Here is a 23,239-nt window from a genome sequence, read left to right as displayed (position 1 = left end):
ATCTTGCACATGATTTTGGGAAATGGCCACTTAGTGTGTACTCAGGCAGTCACCAAAGGCACTTCTGAGACCTTTGTCTGAGTCCTTAAACTCCTTAAAGATCTGGCTTAAGAGAAAGTGGCCATTTTTAGACAAAGCAGCTGTGTGCCATGGAAAGAGCACTGACCTGGGAGCTTGGACCCCAGGGTTTGAATGCAGCTCTGAGTTTTGTTAAGTTAATGGGATCTCAGGCAAGATGTTTCCCCTCTAATGAACCTTCCTGAGGGTTTACATGGCATGCTTTACTTCACTAACCACTCAACCCTCAGCAGCAGTGTAGTGGTTTGATTGCTAATAGCACTCTTCAGATGGAGAGAATGTGCCCAAGCACACAAGCTCTTAAGTGCAAACGTCAAAATGTGAACCCAGATGCTGATACCCTGAGATCCTGAATTGCACTTACCACACTGACAAGAGTGACTCTTAGCCATGGGTTCAAGAGAAACCAGGCAAGGTCTTTCCAAGGCCTGTGTATATTTCTGAACTGCATGAGTCTACAGAGATCCCAAACACTGTCCATCATTATAAGGTGGCCTCAGTGGTCACATGTGAAGGGCAGACTTTGGCATAGCCATTACTGTGAAAAGCACATAGAAGGTCTAAACTGTCTGGTCAGCTCACAGATCTTGAGATTGGGAGGCACAACATTGAAAAACCTGGGAAATCTCTCTCTGTGTTGGGTCACTTGTCAGCAGCTGGCCCCAAACAGGAATCAGGAGATAGTTTAGTGCTCTTTGATAGCATGATCACCCCAAGCCCCAGAAAGCCTCAAATGCTGGAAACTACACACCCAAGCAACGAGGACAAATAAGGACTCAGAGTAGCATTGGGTTATTAACCCAGGGTCCACTATTTTTCTTGTAACTCTCTTCCAGACCTGGGTTAGAGAACGTCGGGAGGAACCGAGGCCTCCCACTGTAAAGAACCATCCCCTTAGTGGATGACTACTGCTAGCACGGAGAGCCACCCAACTCAGTGAATACATAGATGAGACACAGAATGGATGGGAAAATACCATAAGATTAATGATGGTTATTTTTTATTTATTTCATATTTTTAAATTTTTGGACTATCTTCTGTTTTTAGGGTGTCTTTATTTTTCATTATTATTATTGTTATTTTTTTATTACTTTTATTTTATTATATTAGTCACCATATATTACATCATTAATTTTTGATGTAGTGGTCCATGATTCATTGTTTGGTCATAACACCCAGTGCTCCATGCAATACGTGCCCTCCTTAATACCTATCACTGGGCTGACCCATCCCCCCACCCCCTCGCCGCTAAAACCCTCAGTTTGTTTCTCAGAATCCATAGCCTCTCATGGTTTGTCTCCCCCTCCAATTTCCCCCCTTCATTTTTCCCTTCCTACTATCTTCTTTTTTTCTTTTGAACATACAATATATTAGTTATTTCAGAGGTACAGGTCTGTGAATCATCAGTCTTTCACAATTGACAGCGCTCACCATAGCACATACCCTCCCCAGTGTCCATCACTCAGCCACCCCATCCCTCCCACCCCCACCACTCCAGCAACCCTCAGTTTGTTTCCTGAGATTAAGAATCCCTCCTATCAGTGAGATCATATGATACTTGTCTTTCTCTGATTGACTTATTTCGTTTAGCAAAATACCCTCTAGTTCCATCTATGTCATTGCAAATGGCAAGATTTTGTTTTCTTTGATGCCTACCTAATATTCCATTGTATATATATACCACATCTTCTTTATCCATTCATCTGTGGATGGACATCTTGGCTCTTTCCATAGGTTGGTTATTGTGGACAATGCTGCTATAAACTTTGGCGTGCACGTACCCCTTCAGATGGCTACATTTGTATCTTTGGGGTAAATACCCAGTAGTGCAATGGCTGGGTCGTAGGGTAGCTCTATTTTCAACTTTTTGAGGAACCTCCATACTGTTTTCCAGAGTGGCTGTACCACCTTGCATTCCCACCAACAGTGTAGGAGGGTTCCCCTTTCTCCAAGTCCTCACGAACATCTGTCGTTTCCTCACTTGTTAATTTTAGCCATTCTGACTGGTGTGAGGGCATCCCATTGAGGTTTGGATTTGAATTCCCCTGATCCCGGTTGATGTGGATCACTTCTCATGTGTCTGTTGGCATTTGGATGTCTTCTTGGGAAAAATGTCTGTTCATGTCTTCTGCCCATTTCTTGATTGGATTATTTGTTTTGTGGTTGTTGAGTTTGATAAGTTCTTTATAGATTTTGGATACTAGTCCTTTATCTGGTATGTCCTTTGCAAGTATCTTCTCCCATTCTGTCAGTTGTTTTTTTGGTTTTCTTGACTGATTTGTTTGTTGTGCAAAAGCTTTTTATCTTGATGAAGTCACAATAGTTCATTTTCGCTCTTGCTTCCCTTGCCTTTGGCAATGTTTCTAGGATGAAGTTTCTGTGGCTGAGGTCGAAGAGGTTGCTGCCTGTGTTCTCTAGAATTTTGATGGATTACTGTCTCACATTGAGGCCTTTCATCCATTTAGAGTCTATTTTTATGTGTGGTGTAAAGAAATGGTCCAGTTTCATTCTTCTGCATGTGGCTGTCCAATTTTCCCAGCACCATTTATTGACGAGACTGTCTTTTTTTCCATTGCATATTTTTTCCTGCTTTGTCGAAGGTTAGTTGACCATAGAGTTGAGGGTTCATTTCTGGGCTCTCTATTCTGTTCCATTGATCTATGTGTCTGTTTTTGTGCCAGTACCATACGGTCTTGATGATTACAGCTTTGGAATAGAGCTTGAAGTCCGGAATTGTGATGCCACCAGCTTTGCTTTTCTTTGTCAACATTCCTCTGACTATCCAGGGTCTTTTCTGGTTCCATAGAAATTTTAGGATTATTTGTTCCATTTCTTTGAAAAAAGTGGATGGTATTTTGATAGGGATTGCATTAAATGTGTAGATGGCTCTAGGTAGCATTGACATTTTCACAATATTTGTTCTTCCAATCCATGAGCATGGAACGTTTTTCCATTTCTTTGTGTCTTCCTCAATTTCTTTCATGAGTATTCTAGAGTTTCCTGAGTACAGATTCTTTGCCTCTCTGGTTAGATTTATTCCTAGGTATCTTATGGTTTGGGGTGCAACTGTAAATGGGATCGACTCCTTAATTGCTCTTTCTTCTGTCTTGTTGTTGGCATATAGAAATGCAACTGAGTTTTCCACACTGATTTTATATCCTGCCACTTTACTGAATTCCTGTATGAGTTCTAGCTGTTTTGGGGTGGAGTCTTTTGGGTTTTCCACATAAAGTATCATATCATCTGCAAAGAGTGAGAGTTTGACTTCTTCTTTGCTGATTTGGATGCCTTTTATTTCTTTTTGTTGTCTGATTGCTGTGGCTAGGCCTTCTAGTACTATGTTGAATAACAGTGGTGATAGTGGACATCGCTGCCCTGTTCCTGACCTTAGGCGAAAAGCTCTCAGTTTTTCCCCATTGAGAAAAATATTCACTGTGGGCTTTTCCTAGATGGCCTTTACGATATTGAGGTATGTACCCTCTATCTGTACACTCTGAAGAGTTTTAATCAAGAAAGGATGCTGTACTTTGTCAAATGGTTTTTCTGCATCTATTGAGAGGATCATATGGTTCTTGTTCTTTCTTTTATTAATGTGTTGTATCACATTGATTGATTTGCAGATGTTGAACCAAGCTTGCAGCCCAGGAATAAATCCCACTTGGTCGTGGTGAATAATCCTTTTAATGTACTGCTGGATCCTCTTGGCTAGTATTTTGGTGAGCAGTTTTGCACCCATGTTCATCAGGGATATTGGTCTGTAACTCTCCTTTTTGATGGGCTCTTTGGTTTTGGGATCAAGGTAATGCTGGCCTCATAAAATGAGTTTGGAAGTTTTCCTTCCGTTTCTATTTTTTGGAACAGTTTCAGAAGAATAGGTATGAATTCTTCTTGAAATGTTTGGTAGAACTCACCTGGGAAGCCATCTGGCCTTGGGCTCTTGTTTGTTGGGAGATTTTTGATTACTGCTTCAATTTCGTTAGTGGTTATGGGTCTGTTCAAGTTTTTTATTTCTTCCTGGTTCAGTTTTGGTAGTTTATACGTCTCTAGGAATGCATCCATTTCTTCCATAATATCTAATTTGCTGGCATATAGTTGCTTATAATATGTTCTTATAATTGTTTGTATTTCTTTGGTGTTGATTGTGATCTCTCCTCTTTCATTCATAATTTTATTTGTTTGGGTCATTTCTCTTTTCTTTTTGATAAGTCTGGCCAGGGGTTTATCAATCGTATTAATTCTTTCCAAGAACCAGCTCCTAGTTTCATTGATCTGTTCTACTGTTCTTTTGATTTCTATTTCATTGATTTCTGCTCTGTTCTTTATTATTTCTCTTCTCTGGCTGGGTTTAGGCTTTATTTGCTGTTCTTTCTCCAGCTCCTTTAGGTGTAGGGTTAGGTTGTGTATTTGAGGCCTTTCTTGTTTCTTGAGAAAGGCTTGTATTGCTATATACTTTCCTCTTAGGACCGCCTTTGCTGCATCCCAAAGATTTTGGGCAGTTGTGTTTTCATTTTCATTTGTTTCCATGAATATTTTTAATTCTTCTTTAATTTCCTGGATGACCCATTCATCCTTTAGTAGGATGCTCTTTAGCCTCCATGTATTTGAGTTCTTTCTGACTTTGCTCTTGTGATTGAGTTCTAGTTTCAAAGCATTGTGGTCTGAAAACATGCAGGGAATGATCCCAATTTTTGGTACTGGTTTGCTGGAGTCCAGCTCCAGCCAGGGTGGGTCTCTCGTAGGAAAGGACGGCGTCGCCGAATGAGGAGACACAGACACAGGGTCAGGTTGCAAGCATCTCCTCCTGACAGCCTCGGAGGAGCTTTATTTATATGTTAGGATATTTTTGTTTTTCCAAATCTTAGATCATTTTCTGGATTACAGCCATAGCCTTCTTTCATTTTTCCTTTGTAATGATTAACATGACCTTTATTGATTTCTGCTTATTGGCTTTCGCTAAAACTAAAAAACAGTACGCAAAGAGAAAGGTGCTAGACAGAGCGTGACCATTTTGTTATTCTTCATGGAATTAGTTTCATTATGATTGCTTAGATAGGCGTAACTAAGGTGAGTAGTCACTTTATCATGAAACACCAGAAATATTCCCACAATTATAAAGATTGCCATAAATAAAATAAAAAAGAATAGCAGGAGCCAGCCCAGAAATATTCCCACAATTATAAAGATTGCCATAAACAAAATGAAAGAGAATAGCAGGAGCCAGCTGTGGAGTCTCCTGTTTTCAGGATCATCCCCCATACTTGGATTTTGTCAAACAGCATGAGTAGCTTGGCTCGCAGGCTCACGCCACTGGTTGAGACCTGATTTGTGACCTAGGATGTGATCTATTCTGGAGAATGTTCCATGGGCACTAGAGAAGAATGTGCATTCTGTTGCTTTGGGATGGAATGTTCTGAATATATCTGTGAAGTCCATTGGGTCCAGTGTGTCATTTTAAGCCTTTATTTCCTTGTTGATCTTTTGCTTAGATGATCTGTCCATTTCAGTGAGGGGGGTGTTAAAAGTCCCCTACTATTATTGGATTGTTGTCAATGTGTTTCTTTGATTTTGTTATTACTTGGCTTATAGAATTGGCTGCTCCCATGTTAGAGGCATAGATATTTACAATTGTTAGATCTTCCTGTTGGATAGACCCTTTATGTAGGATATAGTGTCCTTCCTCATCTCTCATTATACTCTTTGGTTTAAAATCTAATTTGTCTGATATAAGATTGCCACCCCAGCTTTCTTTTGATGTCCATTAGCATGGTAAATGGTTTTCCACCCCCTCACTTTCAATCTGGAGGTGTCTTTGGGTCTAAAATGAGTCTTTGCAGGCAGCATATCGATGGGTCTTGTTTTTGTATCCAATCTGATACCCTGTGTCTTTTGATTGGGGCATTCAGCCCATTTACATTCAGGGTAACTATGGAAAGATACGACTTTAGTGCCATTGTATTGCCTGGGAGGTGACTGTTACTGTATATTGTCTCTGTTCCTTTCTGGTCTATGTTACTTTTAGGCTCTCTCTTTGCTTAGAGGACCCCTTTCAATATTTCTTGTAGGGCTGATTTCATGTTTGCAAATTCCTTTAGTTTTTGTTTGTCGTGGAAGCTTTTTATTTCTCCTTCTATTTTCAATGACAGCCAAGCTGGATATAGTATTCTTGGCTGTGTATTTTTCTCGTTTAGTGCTCTGACGATATCATGCCAGTCCTTTCTGGCCTGCCAGGTCTCTGTGGATAGGTCTGCTGCCAATCTAATGTTTCTACCTTGTAGGTTACCGACCTCTTGTCCTGAGCTGCTTTCAGGATTTCCTCTTTGTCTCTGAGACTTGTAAGTTTTACTATTAGATATCGGGGTATTGACCTATTTTTATTGATTTTGAGGGGGGTTCTCTGTGCCTCCTGGATTTTGATGCCTGTTTCCTTTCCCAAATTAGGGAAGTTCTCTGCTATAATATGCTCCAATATACCTTCTGCCCCTCTCTCTCTTTCTTCTTCTTCTGGGATCCCAATTGTTCCAATATTGTTTCATCTTATGGTATCACTTCTCTCTCGAATTCTGCCCTCGTGATCCAGTAGCTGTGTATCTCTCTTTTTCTCAGTTTCTTTATTCTCCATCATTTGGTCTTCTATATGACTCATTCTCTCTTCTGCCTCATTTATCCTAGCAGTTAGAGCCTCCATTTTTTATTGCACCTCATTAATAGCCTTTTTGATTTTGACTTGGTTAGATTTAAGTTCTTTTATTTCTCCAGAAAGGGTTTCTCTAGTATCTTCCATGCTTTTTTAAAGCCCAGCTAGTATCTTTATAATCGTCATTCTGAACTCTAGTTCTGACATCTTACTAATGTCCCTATTGATTAGGTCCCTGGCAGTCGGTACTGCCTCTTGTTCTTTTTTTTTGAGGTGTTTTTCCATCTTGTCATTTTGTCCAGAGGAGAATAGATGAATGAGAGAACAAAATGCTAACAGGGTAACAATGACTCCAGAAAAATATACACTAAAGAAATCAGAAGAGATCTGAAACCGGGGGGAAAAATAAAGGGAAAGGAAGAAAAAAAAAAGAATATAATCAAATATGATCAGGCTGGTGAATAGATGAGTGCCACACACTAGATTTTTGGGTGTATTTTGGTCTGTTAGAAGAAACTGCCTCCCAAAATTTTAAAGAAAGAAAAATTTATATATGTACAAAAATAAGGATAAATACAATGAAGGGATGGAATATGACTGCAAAGGTGAAAATTATAAAAGATTTTATAAAAGGAATTGATAAGATAAGAAGTTGGTTGATAAAAGAAAGAGGAGTAATTAAAAAAGAACAAAAAAAAGACAAAAAACAAAAAAAAAAGGCAAGGGGGAGAAAATGTGATCGGACTTTAAGCAAAGTGGGGCTTGTGACTAACATTCCTGTGATACAAACACAAACCATCATGGAAGTTCTTCGAACTTCCAAATATTTCCCCACTAATTTCCCACGTATTACAAACCAGCCACCACACTCCTGGACGTTTTTCTTTTGATAGAGAAAAGGCTCCCTACGAAAACCTGCACAACATTGTTTATAACACTTTTTTTGTAATAAGCATAAAGTGGAAACAACCAACTCTCTTTCAGCAGGGTTCCACCCCCCGCTTAGCCACCGGAGTGACATCCCTCAGCGGAGCAGACTTCTAAAAGTTCCGATTTTGTGCTCCGCTGCTCTATCACTTCCCAGAAGCGGCCGATGGAGACCCCTCCCCCGCCGTCTATCCTCCCGAATATCGCCTCAGATTCACTTCTCCGCACATCCTACCTTCCAGAAAGTGGTCGCTTTTCTGTTCAGAGAGTTGCTGCTATTCTTTTCTTCGATCTCCTGTTGAGTTCATAGGTGTTCAGAATGGTTTGATCCCTATCTAGCTGAATTCCTGGGACCAGACGAAATCCAGGTCTCCTACTCCTCTGCCATCTTGCTCCTCCTCCTCATTATTATTTATTAATTGAAGTCGAGTTAAGTTTGAGGTGTACCTTTGTCTTCAATGGCAAAGCCAAGACTCTGTTCTCCCTTCTTTTCTGCTCCTCTTCGCATCTCCTTCCATGAAGAAGGGTGGCTCACCGATAGCCAACAGCATGCTTTTTTTTTAAATTTAAATTCAAATTAGGTAACATATACTGTAGTATTAGTTTCAGGGGTAGAATTTAGTGATTCATCTGTTGCATATAACACCCTGTGCTCATTCCATCAAGTGCCCTCCTTAAGGCCCATCACCCAATTACCCCATGACCCCCTTCACCAGCCCTCTGTTTGTTATATAGATACACTGGAACATTACTCAACCATTGAAGAAATCAAATCTTGCCACTGGCAATTGCGTACTTTTTAACCAACCACATCCATAACCAACCCCCCTTCAGCAGCCCTCAGTTTCTTATATAGATATACTCAACCATCAGAAGGAATCAAATCTTGCCATTGGCAACTGCGTGCTTTTGAACCAACCACATCCATCGACACTGGTCTCTCCTTCAAGTCAAGCAGAGCTCTCTGAGTAATTCATGAGATAGACGACCAAGGGCTGGAAGTGACTCTGTGTCTCCTAGTCTGTCTTCCGTTTGGATGGCCAGTTGGAGGAACTTCCTCCTGGCAGGACAAATAAAGAGACCTCACAACGGGCCGAGGGAGGGGTGGGCTGCCTCACTACACCACAGTTTGCATTCAGGCTACCTATTTGTAGACTAACTGACTCACATCGACTAGGTTGCCTTAAGCTAGAAAGTCAAAGGCTCTGTTTCTCCTTCGTTTCCTCTTCCTCTTGTTTGCTTTTCCTCATCCACCAAGGAGGATGGCCCAACAGCAGCTCAGTCCATGCTTACGAATCAGTCCCTCCCGTACAGGCTTGCCCCATATCCATCTCAACAGTGATCGCACAGTAATCCCTGAGCAGCAACACCAATGGACTGACCGGTACTCTGTGTCCTCTTAGATCCTGACAGCATTGTGGTCAAGAAGCTTGGCAAGGAAAAACTGACTTCTTGGGTAAGCTTGCCTGTCTTTGCCTGAGAGAGAAATGTTTCTTTCTTGGTTTTCCTCTTTTTGAAGTGACTTCAAATAGGACAACGTGTGTTTCTTAGATGTTAGGTACCCTTTTCTTGGGGTGTTGGAAGGGGCGGTTGTAAACTGTGTGGTAGGGGACGTTTTCCTCAGAAGCAGTTTTTCCTCCATGAATTAAGAGATTTGTCATTGCTGCTTCAGTGAACTTGAGAGATCTATCCCCCCAGGAAAAGCTCATGGCTTTTCCATGGGTGCACTCTGTGCTTTGCTTTGGGGGCCTTTGTCTTTACTACTATTTCTCATTGGGTTTTCAATAGTCACCAAGAGAACCATTGACACAGTACACATAGGGTCTGACCTTCATTGTGTTTTCTTTTCTGTAGATGCAGGTGGCCCCAGGAACAAGCACTAGTGGTACGTATTCTGGAATCAGTCTCTTGCTGAGGAAAAACTCTACATGGTAAGGCAGGTGGGGCATCCTTGCTGTCCTCAGTCTGGAGAGCCACCCTGATTCCAGATTCCTGGTAGGACCGAGGCTTAGGGGTGTGGGGGAAAGGCAGATTTCCCAGGTGAGAAACTATGTCCATGTTTCTACAATACTAGAAAGCCAATTTATTCCCTGTGGGTGGTGTGGGGGGGTGTGTATGAGGCTTGGGGTTTAGGTGTCCTGTGTGGCTCTATGTTGGGTGATTGTGAGCCTGTGTGTGTGTGTGTGTGTGTGAGAGAGAGACAGAGACAGAGACAGAAAGAGAGAGACTAAGAAAGACAAAGAGAGAGAAATAAATGGGTTTCTCCAGGAGAGATGTCAGATATATACTGCATGATGTCAACTTTCTCAAAACAATTTTATCACACCGTGCACTTCACAGTCTTATTTCTGTGGGTGGCCCAACATTGGCACTTCAGTCCATGCTTGGTAACCAACTGGCTCCATACACTCTAGCCTCATGTCCATATCAAGCAACACTCCCCGACTTATTCTTGAGCAATACCACCAATGTGCTGACAGTTACTCTGTGTCCTAGATCTCACGGAAGAAACGCTTGAGACACCTGGAGTTAGCATTGATGAAGACGCATCTCTGGCCACAGTGAGCCTGACGTTCTTTGCCCGAGGAACAAATGTTGCTTTCTTTGTTTCTTTCCAATCAAATGCAGATGAAAATTGGACACTGTATACTTGAGATGATATAAATATACATATATATTTATATATAATTTCCCTTATAGTGAGAGTGCTGAGTGGTTGTCTCTTGCCAACCATTAGCTGATTTGAGAGGACATTTACCATTGGCAACACCAAACCTGGTTAAAAACGCCGTGGTAGGATCCATTCCGTCAGCAACAGTTTCTCTTGCTTGGGTAAAAAATTTTGTAGTCGCCATCTTGAATGGACTGGACAGACACGTACCCCAGGAAAAACAACTTCCTATAGGCATCCAGTTCCCATACTTTGGGGGCCTTGGACTCAAACACTGGGGTCCATCTGGTTTCCTAAAGTCGTTAAGAGAACTCAGGATCAGTGCAGACAGATAGTGTACAGCATGCCCTGAGCCTCATGGTGTCCTCTTTTCTGTAACTGCAGCTTACAGGAACTTCAGGAGTGAACGAGAACAGTACGTATTCTGGAATCAGTCTCTTCCTGTGAAAAAACTCTAGATGGTAAGGCAGGTGGGGCATCCTTGCAATCTTCAGTCCGGAGAGCCGCCCTGATTCCAGTTTCCTGGTAGGACCTTTGTGGGTGTGGGGGACAGGCAGATTTCCCGGGTGAAAAAGTATGTCCATGTGTCTACAGTACTAGGAAGCCGATGTATTCCCTGTGGGTGGTGTGGTTGTGTGTGCATGAGGCTTCGGGTTGGGGTGTCTTCTGTGGCTCTATGTAGTGTGATTGTGAGTGTGTGTGTTTGTGTGGGAGAAAGGGAGAGGCAGAGAGCAAGACAGACAAAGAAAGACACAGAGAGACAGAGAGAGACGGAGAGGGAGAGGGAGAGATGGAAAGAGTGAGAGAGAGATTGCATATTTCTCCAGGAGATATATCCTACTGCCACTGCACAATGGCCAATGTCAACATTCTCAAAAAAAAAAAAAAAAAAAAAAAAAATCTCATCACAGGGCAAACATTATAGCCCTATTACCACTGGAGGCCCAACGGTGGCAGTTCAGCCCATGCCTGGCAAGCAAATGCTGCCATATTCTTTGACCCCCATTGATACCTAGCAATACTCCCCGAGTTACTCATTCCTTTTTTTTTTAGATTTTATTTATTGATTTGAGAGAGAGAGAAAGAGCACAAACAGGTGGGAGGGGCAGATGGAGAGAGGAAAGCAGACTCTCGTTGAGCAGGGAGCCCCACATGGGGGTCAATCCCAGGAACCTGAGATCATGAACTGAGCTGAAGGTAGATGCTTAACCGACTGAGCCAATCAGGCGCCCCTCCCCAAGTTATTTTTTTTTTTTTTAAAGATTTTATTTATTTATTTGAGAGAGAGAGAGCATGAGGGGGGGAGGGTCAGAGGGAGAAGCAGACTCCCTGCAGAGCAGGGAGCCCGATGCGGGACTCGATCCCGTGACTCCAGGATCATGACCTGAGCCGAAGGCAGTCGCTTAACCAACTGAGCCACCCAGGTGCCCCTCCCCAAGTTATTCTTGAGCAGCACCACCAATGTGCTGACAGATACTCTGTGTCCTTCTAGATGTTCCTGACAACTGTGCAGTTTGGGCATGGCTGCAGAAGAGTATCCCGGATGAGGAGGACCTGTGGATTGCCAAGGTGAGCTTGCCTGTCTTTACCCGAGGAACAAATGTTGCTTTCTTGGTTTCTTTCCAATCAAATGCAGATGAAAATCAGACAATATACTATATGTTGGCCAATTGAACATAATAATAACAAAATTCATTTTCTTAATGTAAACTGCTTGTATATGGAAATAAAATTACTTTTATACTAATTTTATGGAAAACATATATATATATATCCATTTGAGATATATATATAATTTCCCTGTTGGGGAGAGTGCTGAGTGGTTGTCTCTTGCCAGCCATTAGCTGATTCGAGAGGACATTTACCACTGGCCACACCAAACCTGGTTATAATCGCTGTGGTAGGATCCTTGCCCTCAGCCACAGTTTCTCCTGCTTGGATGAAGACTTTTGAAGTCGCCATCCTGAATGGACTGGACAGACACATCCCCCAGGAAAAACAACTTCCTACAGGCATCCAGGTCACTTACTTTGGGGGCCTTGGACTCAAACACAGGGGTCCACCTAGTCTCCTAAAGTCACTGAGAGAACTAAAGCTCACGCAGACAGTGTACAGCATGACCTGAGCCTCATGGTGTCCTCTTTTCTGTAACTGCAGGTGGTGTCAGTAACAAATGAAAGCGGTACGTATTTTGGAATCAGTCTCTTGCTGTCTTTGGTCAGGAGCGCCATTCAGATTCTGGGTTCCCACTGGAATGAGGATCAGAAGTGTGGTGAAAAAAAGGGTTTTGCACATGGAGAACCACGGTTATGTTTTTCTAAGTGGCTGTGCCGCATTCAGGTAGCATGTTTGTGTTTGTGGTGGTGGGGTGTGTCTGCGTGTGAAGTGTCGAGGTGGGATTCTGAGTGGGCGTGTGGTTTTGTGCGTGTGTGTGTGTGTCTCCCAGGATTTATGTCTCCCAAAATGGCACACTTACCAGTGTGAACTTTGCCATTTAGAAAAAAAAAGAGAAGAAAATCTCCTCAGCTCTCCTCATGGGTGTGTATGTACGTCAGCACTTACGGAATTGTAGGATTTAAATATGTGTAGTGTATTGTATGCCAAATGTACCTCGTTTCATCTGAAAAAAATCCCATTACTACACAGGAAAATGTTCCCAGGGTTCTGAAAGGAAAATATGTTTTCAGAATCCCCGTGAGTCTGTCATGAATGACACTGGTTAATGATGGGTCTCACCTCTGAGCAGGCAGTGGGACCAATCAGGACTAAAGAAGAGGAGCCATGTGGTATTCAGTGGGCCTCAGAGAAAAGGGAGGCTGGAGAGGGTGCTGAATGACAGAGGCGTCGTACGGCCTGTGTTTGGGGAGCCTTGCGCTGAGATGAGGCCCTTTCACCCCAAGTCCCATGCACCTTTTCCCACCTCTCTACTTCTGGAGGAACACCCTAAATCTCGACACCAAGTTTGGCATCAGTAATACTTTTCTGGCTTGTTCCTGATTTCCCTGTGTGGGGCGCTCGCCAGCCCCAATCCCAGAGTCCTTGCTCCGTCAGAGACTTCAGCATTAAAGGGATATTTCCCTGACTGATACCTCTCACCTGCCCCTCCTCTGTTCCCAAACCCTTTTGATGAAAGAAGCCTGAGAAAGAATCCTCCCTGTCTTAACAGGAGAGTTGGGGCAAGTGGCCCGAAGGGCAGATGCAGGCCATGCCCAGTTCTGGAGAGAATCTGAGAAGTAGGAAGTCTCCAGGTTCTAGAAATCCTTTATCTCTAGATCATAGTCCCGGGGTCCTGTGGAAGGGAATACCTGCTGGGTGTAAACGAGGCAGAAGTGAAACCAGCAGCTAGGCTCTAAGAGTCTTGGCTCCGTCAGGTACTTCAGCATTAAAGGGTGAGGGCATGATCCAGAATCTTGGACTAGATTTTCAGAGTGAAGATCTGCGGGGCGGGGGTGGGGGTGGGGGCAGAGGGAAGGCATAAAGGACACCCAGGCCATGGGAGAGTGGGCAGGGATGCCAAGGTTGCAAGATTAGGTGAATCAGTACAGCATCACCACCTGGGCCCAGACTTGCCCACACTGACATTTGGGCTCCTTCTGAGCAGGGATGAGGCTGGTCATGCCATCATGGCTGGATTGAGCCCTGGATGGACATCTTCCTAAAAGCCTGGAGAGAGGGGCTTGCTTCCTGTTCCAGCCTCTTCTCCAGCTACCTGTGCGACAGACCAGGCACTTTCCTTCATGGAAATTGGGGGGAGGCAGAGAATGGAGTCAGGTCTCCTGTTTTCCCACCCAGGACACATCAGTGGGGATGCAACCAGGACCAGGCCAGACACAAGGAGGTTCCCAGACTGATCCACCTGGGGCCCAAAGGGACCTGTTTTTATTTTTCACCTGCTTCTGGGAGTCCCTGACAACCAGTCCTTGTCTACACGCCGTGGGCCAGGGGTTGTCTGGCCTGCACACACATTTAAACTGAGGCAATCTCACACCATGTGGCCAGGGCAACTGTAGAACATTCTAGTTGCACAGGAGGTGAGAGGGGCACAGACTCCAGTGCACGGTGAGCTCAGCAAAGTGAAGGGAGGTGATCCAAAGGTCAAGGTGCTCCTTGCTGCTCCCTTTTATGGCCCAAAGGACATCAGTTTGAGAGTATCTCTGAAACGGTGTGAGAATTCTCAAACCCAAACTCTATTTGTGTCCTCCCGCTCATGGGGACAGGAACCCTGGCCCTGGGTAGTCAGTGCAAGGGCACCTCATTCCTTGTCCCCCAAATGCTCAGCTCTGAGCAGCCCCTCTTGTTACACCCCTGGGCTAGGATCTAGTTCATGGGTAGAAACGCCCTGCTTCAGCTTGTCTGGGCCTATTGGGCCCCACACTAATCTAAGTGCCTGCCCAGGCTCTAGTCGGGATCAGAAAGAGAAGGTAGGCTCCTAAGGACAGTGAAGTGTCCCTGCCTCTAGGTAGACATGCCTGCTCACGTTTCAGTTAATTAAAGTAAATAAAGCGGAACATTCCCATCCCTCGTCACACCTGCCACATTTCCGGTGCCCGGTAGTGCATGTTGACAACACAGAACACTCCCAGCCTCAGAGACAGCTCTCCTGGGCAGCTGCTGTGGGCCTGGCAGAGGGACTGCTCACAGACCACATCTACCCCAGCGTGTGTCCGTCCCAGTTGGGATCTCAGGTTGATCCCTGTGCACGTGAGAGCTCTCATGATCCCGTGGAGATAGGGAAGTGCCATGTGCAGGGGGATCCTTTCTCTCATTGAAGGTTTGCAACTGTGTCAAGGTCTTGTTGAAGGGCTCTGTCTCCAAGGAGCCCAAGGAAGGTTTGAGGACCTGGAGGAAGAGCTGATGACGCTGGGTGAGCCAGCCTGGCCTCAGCTCGAGGAGCAGGAACAGGGGAGCCCCTCTCTCTAATAACCTGCTGCTCATGCTTGTGTCTCTAAAGATTGGGTTGTCGAGAGCCTTGAAATCTACACTGATGACGAAACCTCTTCAGGTAGGGAACTCCACTCAGGAATCAATGGGAGAGGGTTCCCGGGAGCAGTCAGGTTGTACCTGCTGCTTTGTAGATCGAGAGTGGGAGGTAGGACATCAGAAAGACAAAGTATAAGAATAGAAGTGTTCCTTTCTCATTTTTCGGTCTTTAAATGATTTTATTTATTAGGAGAGAGAATGATTGGTGGGGAGGGGCAGAGGGGGAGGGAGAAGGTGACTCCACACTGAGTAGGGAGCCTAATGCAGGCCTGATCCCAGGGATCAGGAACCCAGCTGAAGGCAGACGTTTAAACGACTGAGCCATCCTGGTGCCCCTGTTTTGTTCTGTTCATATACTAGTAGGTTCTTTTGAAATAATATTAAGGGGGCGCCTGGGTGGCTCAGTCGTTAAGCGTCTGCCTTCGGCTCAGGTCATGATCCCAGGGTCCTGGGATCGAGTCCCGCGTCGGGCTCCCTGCTCCGCGGGAAGCCTGCTTCTCCCTCTCCCACTCCCCCTGCTTGTTCCTGCTCTCACTATGTCTCTCTCTATCAAATAAATAAATAAAACCTTAAAAAAAAAAAGAAATAATATTAAGAAGTCTTCTGCCTCTGGGCTTTGAAGGTGCTCTGTTTGCAATCATCTTTTCTTATTTGATATTTAAGATTATCCTTCCCGGTAGACCAGGTCTGGCTGCCTGTGTCACTGCCAAACATCAAAGCCTCTGGTTAGGTTTGCTTGGCATCTCTTGGGAATAGAGCAGGAGAGATTTGGTTTGGGTTTTTGGCATCGACCTGGGATGGAGGCAATCTCTTGAGACACGGCTCTCTCCTGCACATGTGAACTGGCAGACAGAGCGCTTCCGTGTGAGCCAGGTGCAGGGAGAGCTGGTGACCCTCTCCGTCTGCAGCTTCGGTTCATGGAGCAGCACCTGCAGGGGCCGCCCTCAGGCCTGCCCCTGACTGAAAGGGTGCTCTGGGCATAAGCAGTCCAGAGAATGTTCCCACTCAGCCTCTTCCATATGCTCCGGGGTCCTGCTGCAGAAGTGAGGTGGGAGACATGCCCTGGAGCACATTTCTCTCCTCGCCCAAATCCATGATCCTGGGACCAGAATAAACCCTGCACTGGGCTCCATGGGAGAGAGGCCCACGTGCGGCCGCCCAAAGACCCTCCCTGGCCAGTGGGAATTCTAGAGGCCTGCGTGAAGGCTGCTGGGCTGGCCGCACACACTGGTTCTCACGGTCCCGCCGAGCTGAGCTCCTGGGAGCGACCAGGCCCAGGACAGAGGCTCTGGGAAGCGGGGCCAGGGTCTCTGCTCCTGTCTGATCCCGCTGCTCCAGCCACACAGCGATGGGCCTGTTCCCCACATCATGGTCACAGACCACCCTCGGACTCTCCATCAAGCTGCTCAGGGCCTCCCCCAGTCCTTGAAGGGCTCGGGGGCTCAGGGTGAATGCTGGCAGGCACTGGTGTGTATGTGGGCACACCTCCTATAGAACCCCCTCACCCCACTGACAGTCTAGGGGAATTTGGACAAGTAACTTTACCTCTACCATCACATTCATCTCCTCTCTGAGTGAGGACACTTATGGGCTGTAATAAATAGTAAGTGTGTCTCAGGCGCCTAAGATTAGCCCAAGTACAAGGCAGTCACTTGAGTGCCCAGCTGGCTGTCATTCTCACGGCCCAGCGCAACCCCAGGCCCGTGGCAGCCACCTCCATGTTCGCTGCATTGGCTCATTGATCAGCTGATTGACTAGGAAGGGTGGCAGTAAACCCATGATCATTCCTCTCCTGTTCCCATTTCAGAGAACAATCTGGTTGTTGGAGGTGACAGAAGAAGGGAAATAAGAAATTCATGATTAAAGGAGAGATAAGGAAGGGTAGCAGGAGGGAGCAGAAGGAGGTAGGAAATCATGGGGACAGAAAGTCATAGGCACCACCGTGGCTGCCTCTTGAAAGAGTGAGATGACAGGCATTGCTTCCTGGACTCAGTTACGAAATCTGAGGGCTGGGAACAGCCCAGAGACCCTGGACGCCTTCTTAACAGTGAAGTAAAGGGATCACAGTCCCGGGGGTGGTGAGGTGGGGGGCCTGCAGAGCTGAGGACAGAATTGAGTTTTGGGGTCGGGGACATAATCCCAGAAGCAGTGGCCTGAGTCCCCACGTCACCCTGACCGACCCCTTTCTTTTCCCAAGACAAGGTCAACACCATCCACGTCACAGTCCACAAAGAAGACTATTTTGGAGACTGCGAGAATTCTGACCAAGAGGTCCACAATCCGTATGTAATTTATTTCCTCTTTCATCTTTTTTATACTCTTTCTCTTTTTTTGATAAGGATTTATTTATTTTATTGCGAGAGAGAATGAGATTGTGACAGTGGAGGAGGGGTGGAGGAAGACGGAGAGAGAATCCCAAACAGAATCCCCTCTGGGTGCAGAGCCTGACATGGGACTGGATCCCAGGACCCTGAGATCATGACCTGAGCCAAAATCACGAGTCACACGCTTAACCACCTGAGCCACCACACCCCTATCCTCTCTCTTACTAATAAGCTCCTTTTTGGAGCTTTGGCTAATTTCCTCTTTCTTCCTTTTTATGATTCCCATCGTGCAGGACCTGGGCTCATCCAGGCACTTGATGTCCTTGGATCTTCAAATCTATAATCGCTCTTTTCAGCCCTGCTCAACCACTTCCTCAGCATTTTCCTGGTTTCTGGTCCCCAGTCTGCATGAAAAACTGCATGTAGAAATGGACCATAGCCAGACCATATGTGAAGATAATTTTCTGACCCACAACCATTCCAGGAAGCAACCCATTACCTTGGTGTCCGCCAAGCAAGCAGGCCCACTACATATGTCAGACTTGTAAGAAGGTTGGCTGCTGTATGTAACAACTTGCTCAGGAATCTGCACCGTAACCCTTGTAACAATTGGCCCCAAATGGTCATAATTATATCTGAGAGCTTCCCTAACTAACTCTTATCCCCATTTCCAACCTAGGACCGGCCACCAGAAAACAACCAAGTATGCACCCCTAACAACCACATAAGATGCCTCCCTTCTAGACAGCTCACTAGAGCCTCTCCAAATAAATATTCTTTGCTTGTTCTCATTTGGCTGGCCTTTGTTTATTGGACAGGTCATCCAAGAAGTCCCACCAAGACCCCATCTGAGCTGCCTGGTCCTTGAAAACCAAAGCTTTCCATCCCGGGTGGTGCCCACAGAGGCCGCGTGGGCCTTGCTGCTTTGCAGCTTCTGGAGTCCATGAGGACACGGTGAGTGAGCATTGCATCTGAAATCTGCCCTCTTGGAGTGAGTTCCTAGGCTGTTTATATTCAGTCTGGCACCTGGGCCTTGTTTTTGGTTCCCATTTGCTAGGTCTCCTTGGTGGACTCAGACCATTCCTTTTTGTCCCCTTCTGCTGTCCTTTGGGTTACAATTCTGTGTGGAGCTGTGTAAAACTTTTGTGTGTCATAAGAAGAAGAATCAGGGCATAGAACCACGAATAGGCCCTTGTGAATCTTGTCTGAGCCAGCCTCACAGACCAGGGAGTTTGATGATCTCACCGGACTGTCGTCCACCCGGATGAACTTTGCTGAAGGTCACCAATCAGACCAGTTGAGGTTCTCCCACTATCTCAATATTGTGTCCTGAGAGTATGCTCTCTGGTTTTCCACTGGATGGAGAGTCCAGATTGATGGGTCTGTGTTCAGAGGTGGCCAGCTGTCATTTTGGGGGCTCAAGGCACGAGATATACAAATGTTCTATTTCTATCAGCCAATACCAGCTCTCTTGGGAATCCTCTAAACCTGAGCCCTCTCTTCTTCCAGAAAAAATCGTCTGCTTCTCATGTGTACTTTTATCACAATCTTAATTCTTGTTCCCCACAACTTCACCAACGATGATTTGGGTCTCCATGTCCAACTCTGGACAACCCAATTTGAGCAAAATTGTTCATTTGAGAAGTGTCTTAGGAAAGGAGGAAGCCCAGTAGGTGGCTCCTGTTGGATGATATGTTGAGGCCTCCAAAAGAAATTCTGAATCAAAAGTTGTTTCACTAAGAGACCAGAAGGTATATCCTTTTTGTTCCCTCCTGGACAGAACAATGACATAGCTGGACAATCACAGCCCAGGAGTTCACTGAAGGCCTCTCTACTTTTCCCATGTCCTCAATCAAGACTTAAATAAAAAATAAAAGTTTCCCTTGTAACTTAGTTCTTATACAATATGTGAATGATCTCCCACTTGGTCCAGAGAATAAAAAAGCCTCTAAAAAGGATTCCATTGACTTGCTCTCAACCTTAGCAAGAGAGAAATCTAGAGTTTCAAAACAAATTACAATTCTGCTAGACACAGTTCATGATTTAAGACATAACCTATTTAAAGTGGGCCAAACATCTTCATCCTTCCATTAAAATTAGCGAAACTTTCAGAAACCTGTGAGCTCCCTTGTTGCAAATGCACACTAGCAATGATGGCTGTCCAGTCGATTCCCTTAGGAACACACTGGTTGTCCCACTCTAAATTAGTAGCTGGAAGACCCATATATCTAGGAATTTCACTACCCAGACTAGATTACACTACCCTGCTACATGCAGACGTGGCCACATATTGCAAAGAACTCTTGGAATATTACCCAAGTTTTTCACCAACAGCTTGAGGCCACCGTTCCTGAAATCTTCCTAGAAGCCTCTTCACGATCTTCAACTGTGGGAAGATTTTTCTACCTGAAGACACATCAGAGAAAAACTGCCCTTATGCATCATTGGAAGGGACCCTCTCAGGTACTGTTTAGAAACAAAGCAGTGTAACTCCTGGGAGTTCACCCTTGGCTTCCTACTTCACCACTAAAATAAAATAAAGTAAGAAAAGAAAAGAAAAAAATAAAATAATAAAATAAAATAAAAAATTTTAAAGTCAGAATTCCACAAAATTAGAAGGCTCCTCAAACTGAGGATTCTCAGAGATCCTCTGGAAATAGCCTGTCTTCAGAAGCAGGTAGTTGACCCAAGACTTCCAGAACAGGCGAATTGTGATGGATAGTGGGCAGTTTCCACACAAGATATTGGGTCAAGACTCCCATCTAATTCTTTTTTCATTTTGTATCTGCCTAGTAAAAATAATTCCCATTTTCCATAAACCCCTTGTTGCCATTCACCCAGAACGACCCCTTTACTCCCTTTTTCTTATTGTAATTGTTCTACTAATTATTATCCTTGTGAGGCCAGATCATATCCGATGGCACTCCTCTCGGTGGGTCTGACTGCTGGGTGTGCCATCCATTCCCAGACCACAAGGGACATCCCTCTGGGAAATTCAGATCTCATCAAATGAAATGAATCACCAAGGCTGGAAATTCCAACTCATATGTGACTCCAAATTGAGGCCGCTTTTGATTATCGAGGCACACGACTTGGAAGAATTACTATTGATGCCCCAAATTAGAACAATGTTCCCTTTGGTGGAAATTGCATAAATAAAAAAGCCTGTAGGAAAGCTATCTCTAATGTTGGCAAAAGTTCCTGATAATACAGCTTATGTCCCAGATGGAATACGGATCTGTCTCAACCTATTGGCGGCATAGTGATGGACAGTACCATTGCCGGAGATTTCTTGTTGGCGGGATATGGTGGCATCTGTGTTATTGTTGACACTTTTTGTGCTTGGACCCATAAAGTATGGTAGGTAGAACAGGTTATGAAGGGCCTTAAGGAAGAAACTGTTGGGCTTTAAGGTGGATCCTCATGCCTTACGGGATTTGTTCTCTTGGCCTGGGTTGGGCAGTTGGGTTCCTGGTTTTGAAGCACCTTATGTGAACTCTTAACCTGTTCTTGTTTGTTTGTTTATTTTCATAGTGGTCATAGTGCTGGCCCTTTGCATTCGATCCGGAGTCTTAAATGCAGCCATACAGATGTGCTCGCATCACAAGCATGGTCAAGAAGATCGTCCAATACAGTTGACTCCGAAGATGACTAGACCGTGTCCAGCAGTGAAGTGTGTGATCTCTAGTCTTCTCGGAGTGGGCCAACCTCTCCCAAGTGAGATAAGGACCCAAATGGGGGACTGAGAATGGAAGAGACAAATGGGCAGTACCCTGACCATAGATAAAAATAGGACTCTGGCCTGAAGTCAGCAGCCCAGGAAACCAACCCATTATCTACAGATTTCCCTTTCAACTTGTAAGATGTCAGACCACCATCTGGAGCATCCAGCCCAGAAGCCTAACCAATAACCTCTGTAGCGATTGGCCCCGAATGACCAGGACATGATTTGTAACTGAGAATGTCCCTGATTTTTTTCCCTATTTGTACCTGAGGACCAGCAGCTACAACAGCCCTAACAATGACATGGGATGCCCTGCTTCTAGGCCTGGACTGCAGCTTCCTTATGCCAAGGGGCTCTAGTCAGAGCGTACCTGAAGCCTTCCATTCTGGGCCTATAAAATTTCCCTCCTCTGCTCCTTTGAATCTCTGCCCAAATACAAGTGATAATGGCTGACTCCCTTGCTCTCCTTGCTCTAGCAAGTTCTGAATAAATCACCTTTACTTGGTATCATCTGGTTGGTCTTCATTTATATCCACAGCACCACTGAATGGTGTCAAGAAACCCTGAATGGTCCAGGCAGGGAGCTGGGCTGAGTCAGGTGCACGCCCAGTCTGCTAGAAGGGAACCCTGTGAAGTCTGGGTCTGGCCCAGGTACTCCCCACACTGGTGTTTTCCTGATTTGGGTGGCTCTGGACATCCACAATTTCCCCCTTCCCTTCAACTCTCTAGATTGCTCCAGCAAGTGTCTGGTTCCAGAAGTTCTCTTATCTTTGTGTTCAGCTTTGGAAATTAAGACTGAGTTATCAGACAACCCTGTGGAATTGCTGCCTAAGAATCTTGAGGTCTGGGGTATGGTGTGGGCTTAGAGATGAAAAATTTAGATTTAAAGTGGGGCCATGCTAGGTCAGAAAGATTGGAAATGATCAGCATAGAGGTCTCCTGAATGAAATAGAAAGTAGGAAAATATGTCTGGTGGTCCTGGGGAGTGTCCTGGAGTGGGGGTCTGCAGGCTGTGGGTGTATGGTTGGGGGCTCTCTAAGAGGAGATGGGACATTGTCCCCCGCCCTTTAAGGATCTAGCAAAGGAGAAAAGTGTGTAAAGACTGGATATTGAGTGACTCATTAGAAGGAAGGAGCATTGAAGGTGCCTACTCAGAGCCAGTGTAGCCGACAGCCGGCTGTCAGCCAGACCTTAGCCAGGCTGTTTGGACACTCGCTCAGATCAACAACCAGTGAGACATGGAAGGTCACAGGTTCAATTTATTAAACCACCAAAGCACCAGCGCAGGTGGCCACTTTCCCAGTTAGTTCACACTAACTGCTCAGCCAGGTTTGGTCAGTAAAAAAGAGTCTAATTCTTGGCAGAGCCATCATGTGACAGTTGGTTTCGAATGTCCTGGGTTCTGAGTCAGCTTAGCAGCTGAGCAGACAGACCACTCACTGGTCCCTAAAGTGGTCAGCTGGTCACTGGGAAGATTCCATGTGTGACAGCTGGTAATGTGAATGCTGGGGGAGGATGGCCACAGTTGGGCTTCCCCTGGCCCTTCAGAGGGGCTTTCCTTGGGGGTAATTGCTTTGTGTTTTGGGTCACGGATTGTAACCTAGAGTTTGGAAGCCTAGTTAGGATTTGGACTTTTGTGTTGGCTCAGGCACCTCGTCCAGTGCATCAACTGTCTCCCACAGACAATTTGGGGCAGGAGGGTTTGAGAAAGTGATTTGGTTCAGGGCTTTAGGGCATGATCTCAGGTGCCCTGGGTAGGTCTCAGGTGTTCAGGGATGTCTCTCCCCAGGGAACCAACTCTATTCCTGTCCCAGACCCCATACTCATCGGTATGGTAACTCCTGGCATGTCGCTTAATCTCTCTACATTTCAGTGCCTCCCACTGTAGAATATGGCTTACA

At 45.3% G+C, this 23,239-nt stretch overlaps 1 protein-coding gene across 8 annotated transcripts in view; it reads left to right on the top strand.

The window, feature by feature from the left end:
* LOC118018563 overlaps window positions 1-21,845 on the top strand; it is a 41,226-nt gene extending 19,381 nt beyond the window's left edge. For 5 of the 8 annotated variants that reach the window (XM_035017164.1, XM_035017165.1, XM_035017162.1 and 2 more), the window contains 6 exons: window positions 9,043-9,095; window positions 9,494-9,524; window positions 10,136-10,200; window positions 10,695-10,725; window positions 11,803-11,879; window positions 12,148-12,454. In XM_035017164.1, coding sequence (XP_034873055.1) covers window positions 9,043-9,095; window positions 9,494-9,524; window positions 10,136-10,200; window positions 10,695-10,725; window positions 11,803-11,879; window positions 12,148-12,435 — 545 coding nt within the window. In that variant the 3' untranslated portion in view covers window positions 12,436-12,454. The other 3 variants (XM_035017166.1, XM_035017167.1, XM_035017168.1) reach the window with 3 other exon arrangements.
* Window positions 21,846-23,239: the final 1,394 nt, after the last annotated feature.

The sequence above is a fragment of the Mirounga leonina genome, unplaced genomic scaffold (assembly GCF_011800145.1).
Source record: "Mirounga leonina isolate KUSES-001 unplaced genomic scaffold, KU_Mleo_1.0 Mir_171, whole genome shotgun sequence".
Lineage (NCBI taxonomy): Eukaryota > Metazoa > Chordata > Mammalia > Carnivora > Phocidae > Mirounga > Mirounga leonina.
The sequence above is the reverse complement of the archived record's forward strand: the minus strand, read 5'-3'. Positions and strand labels throughout refer to the sequence as shown.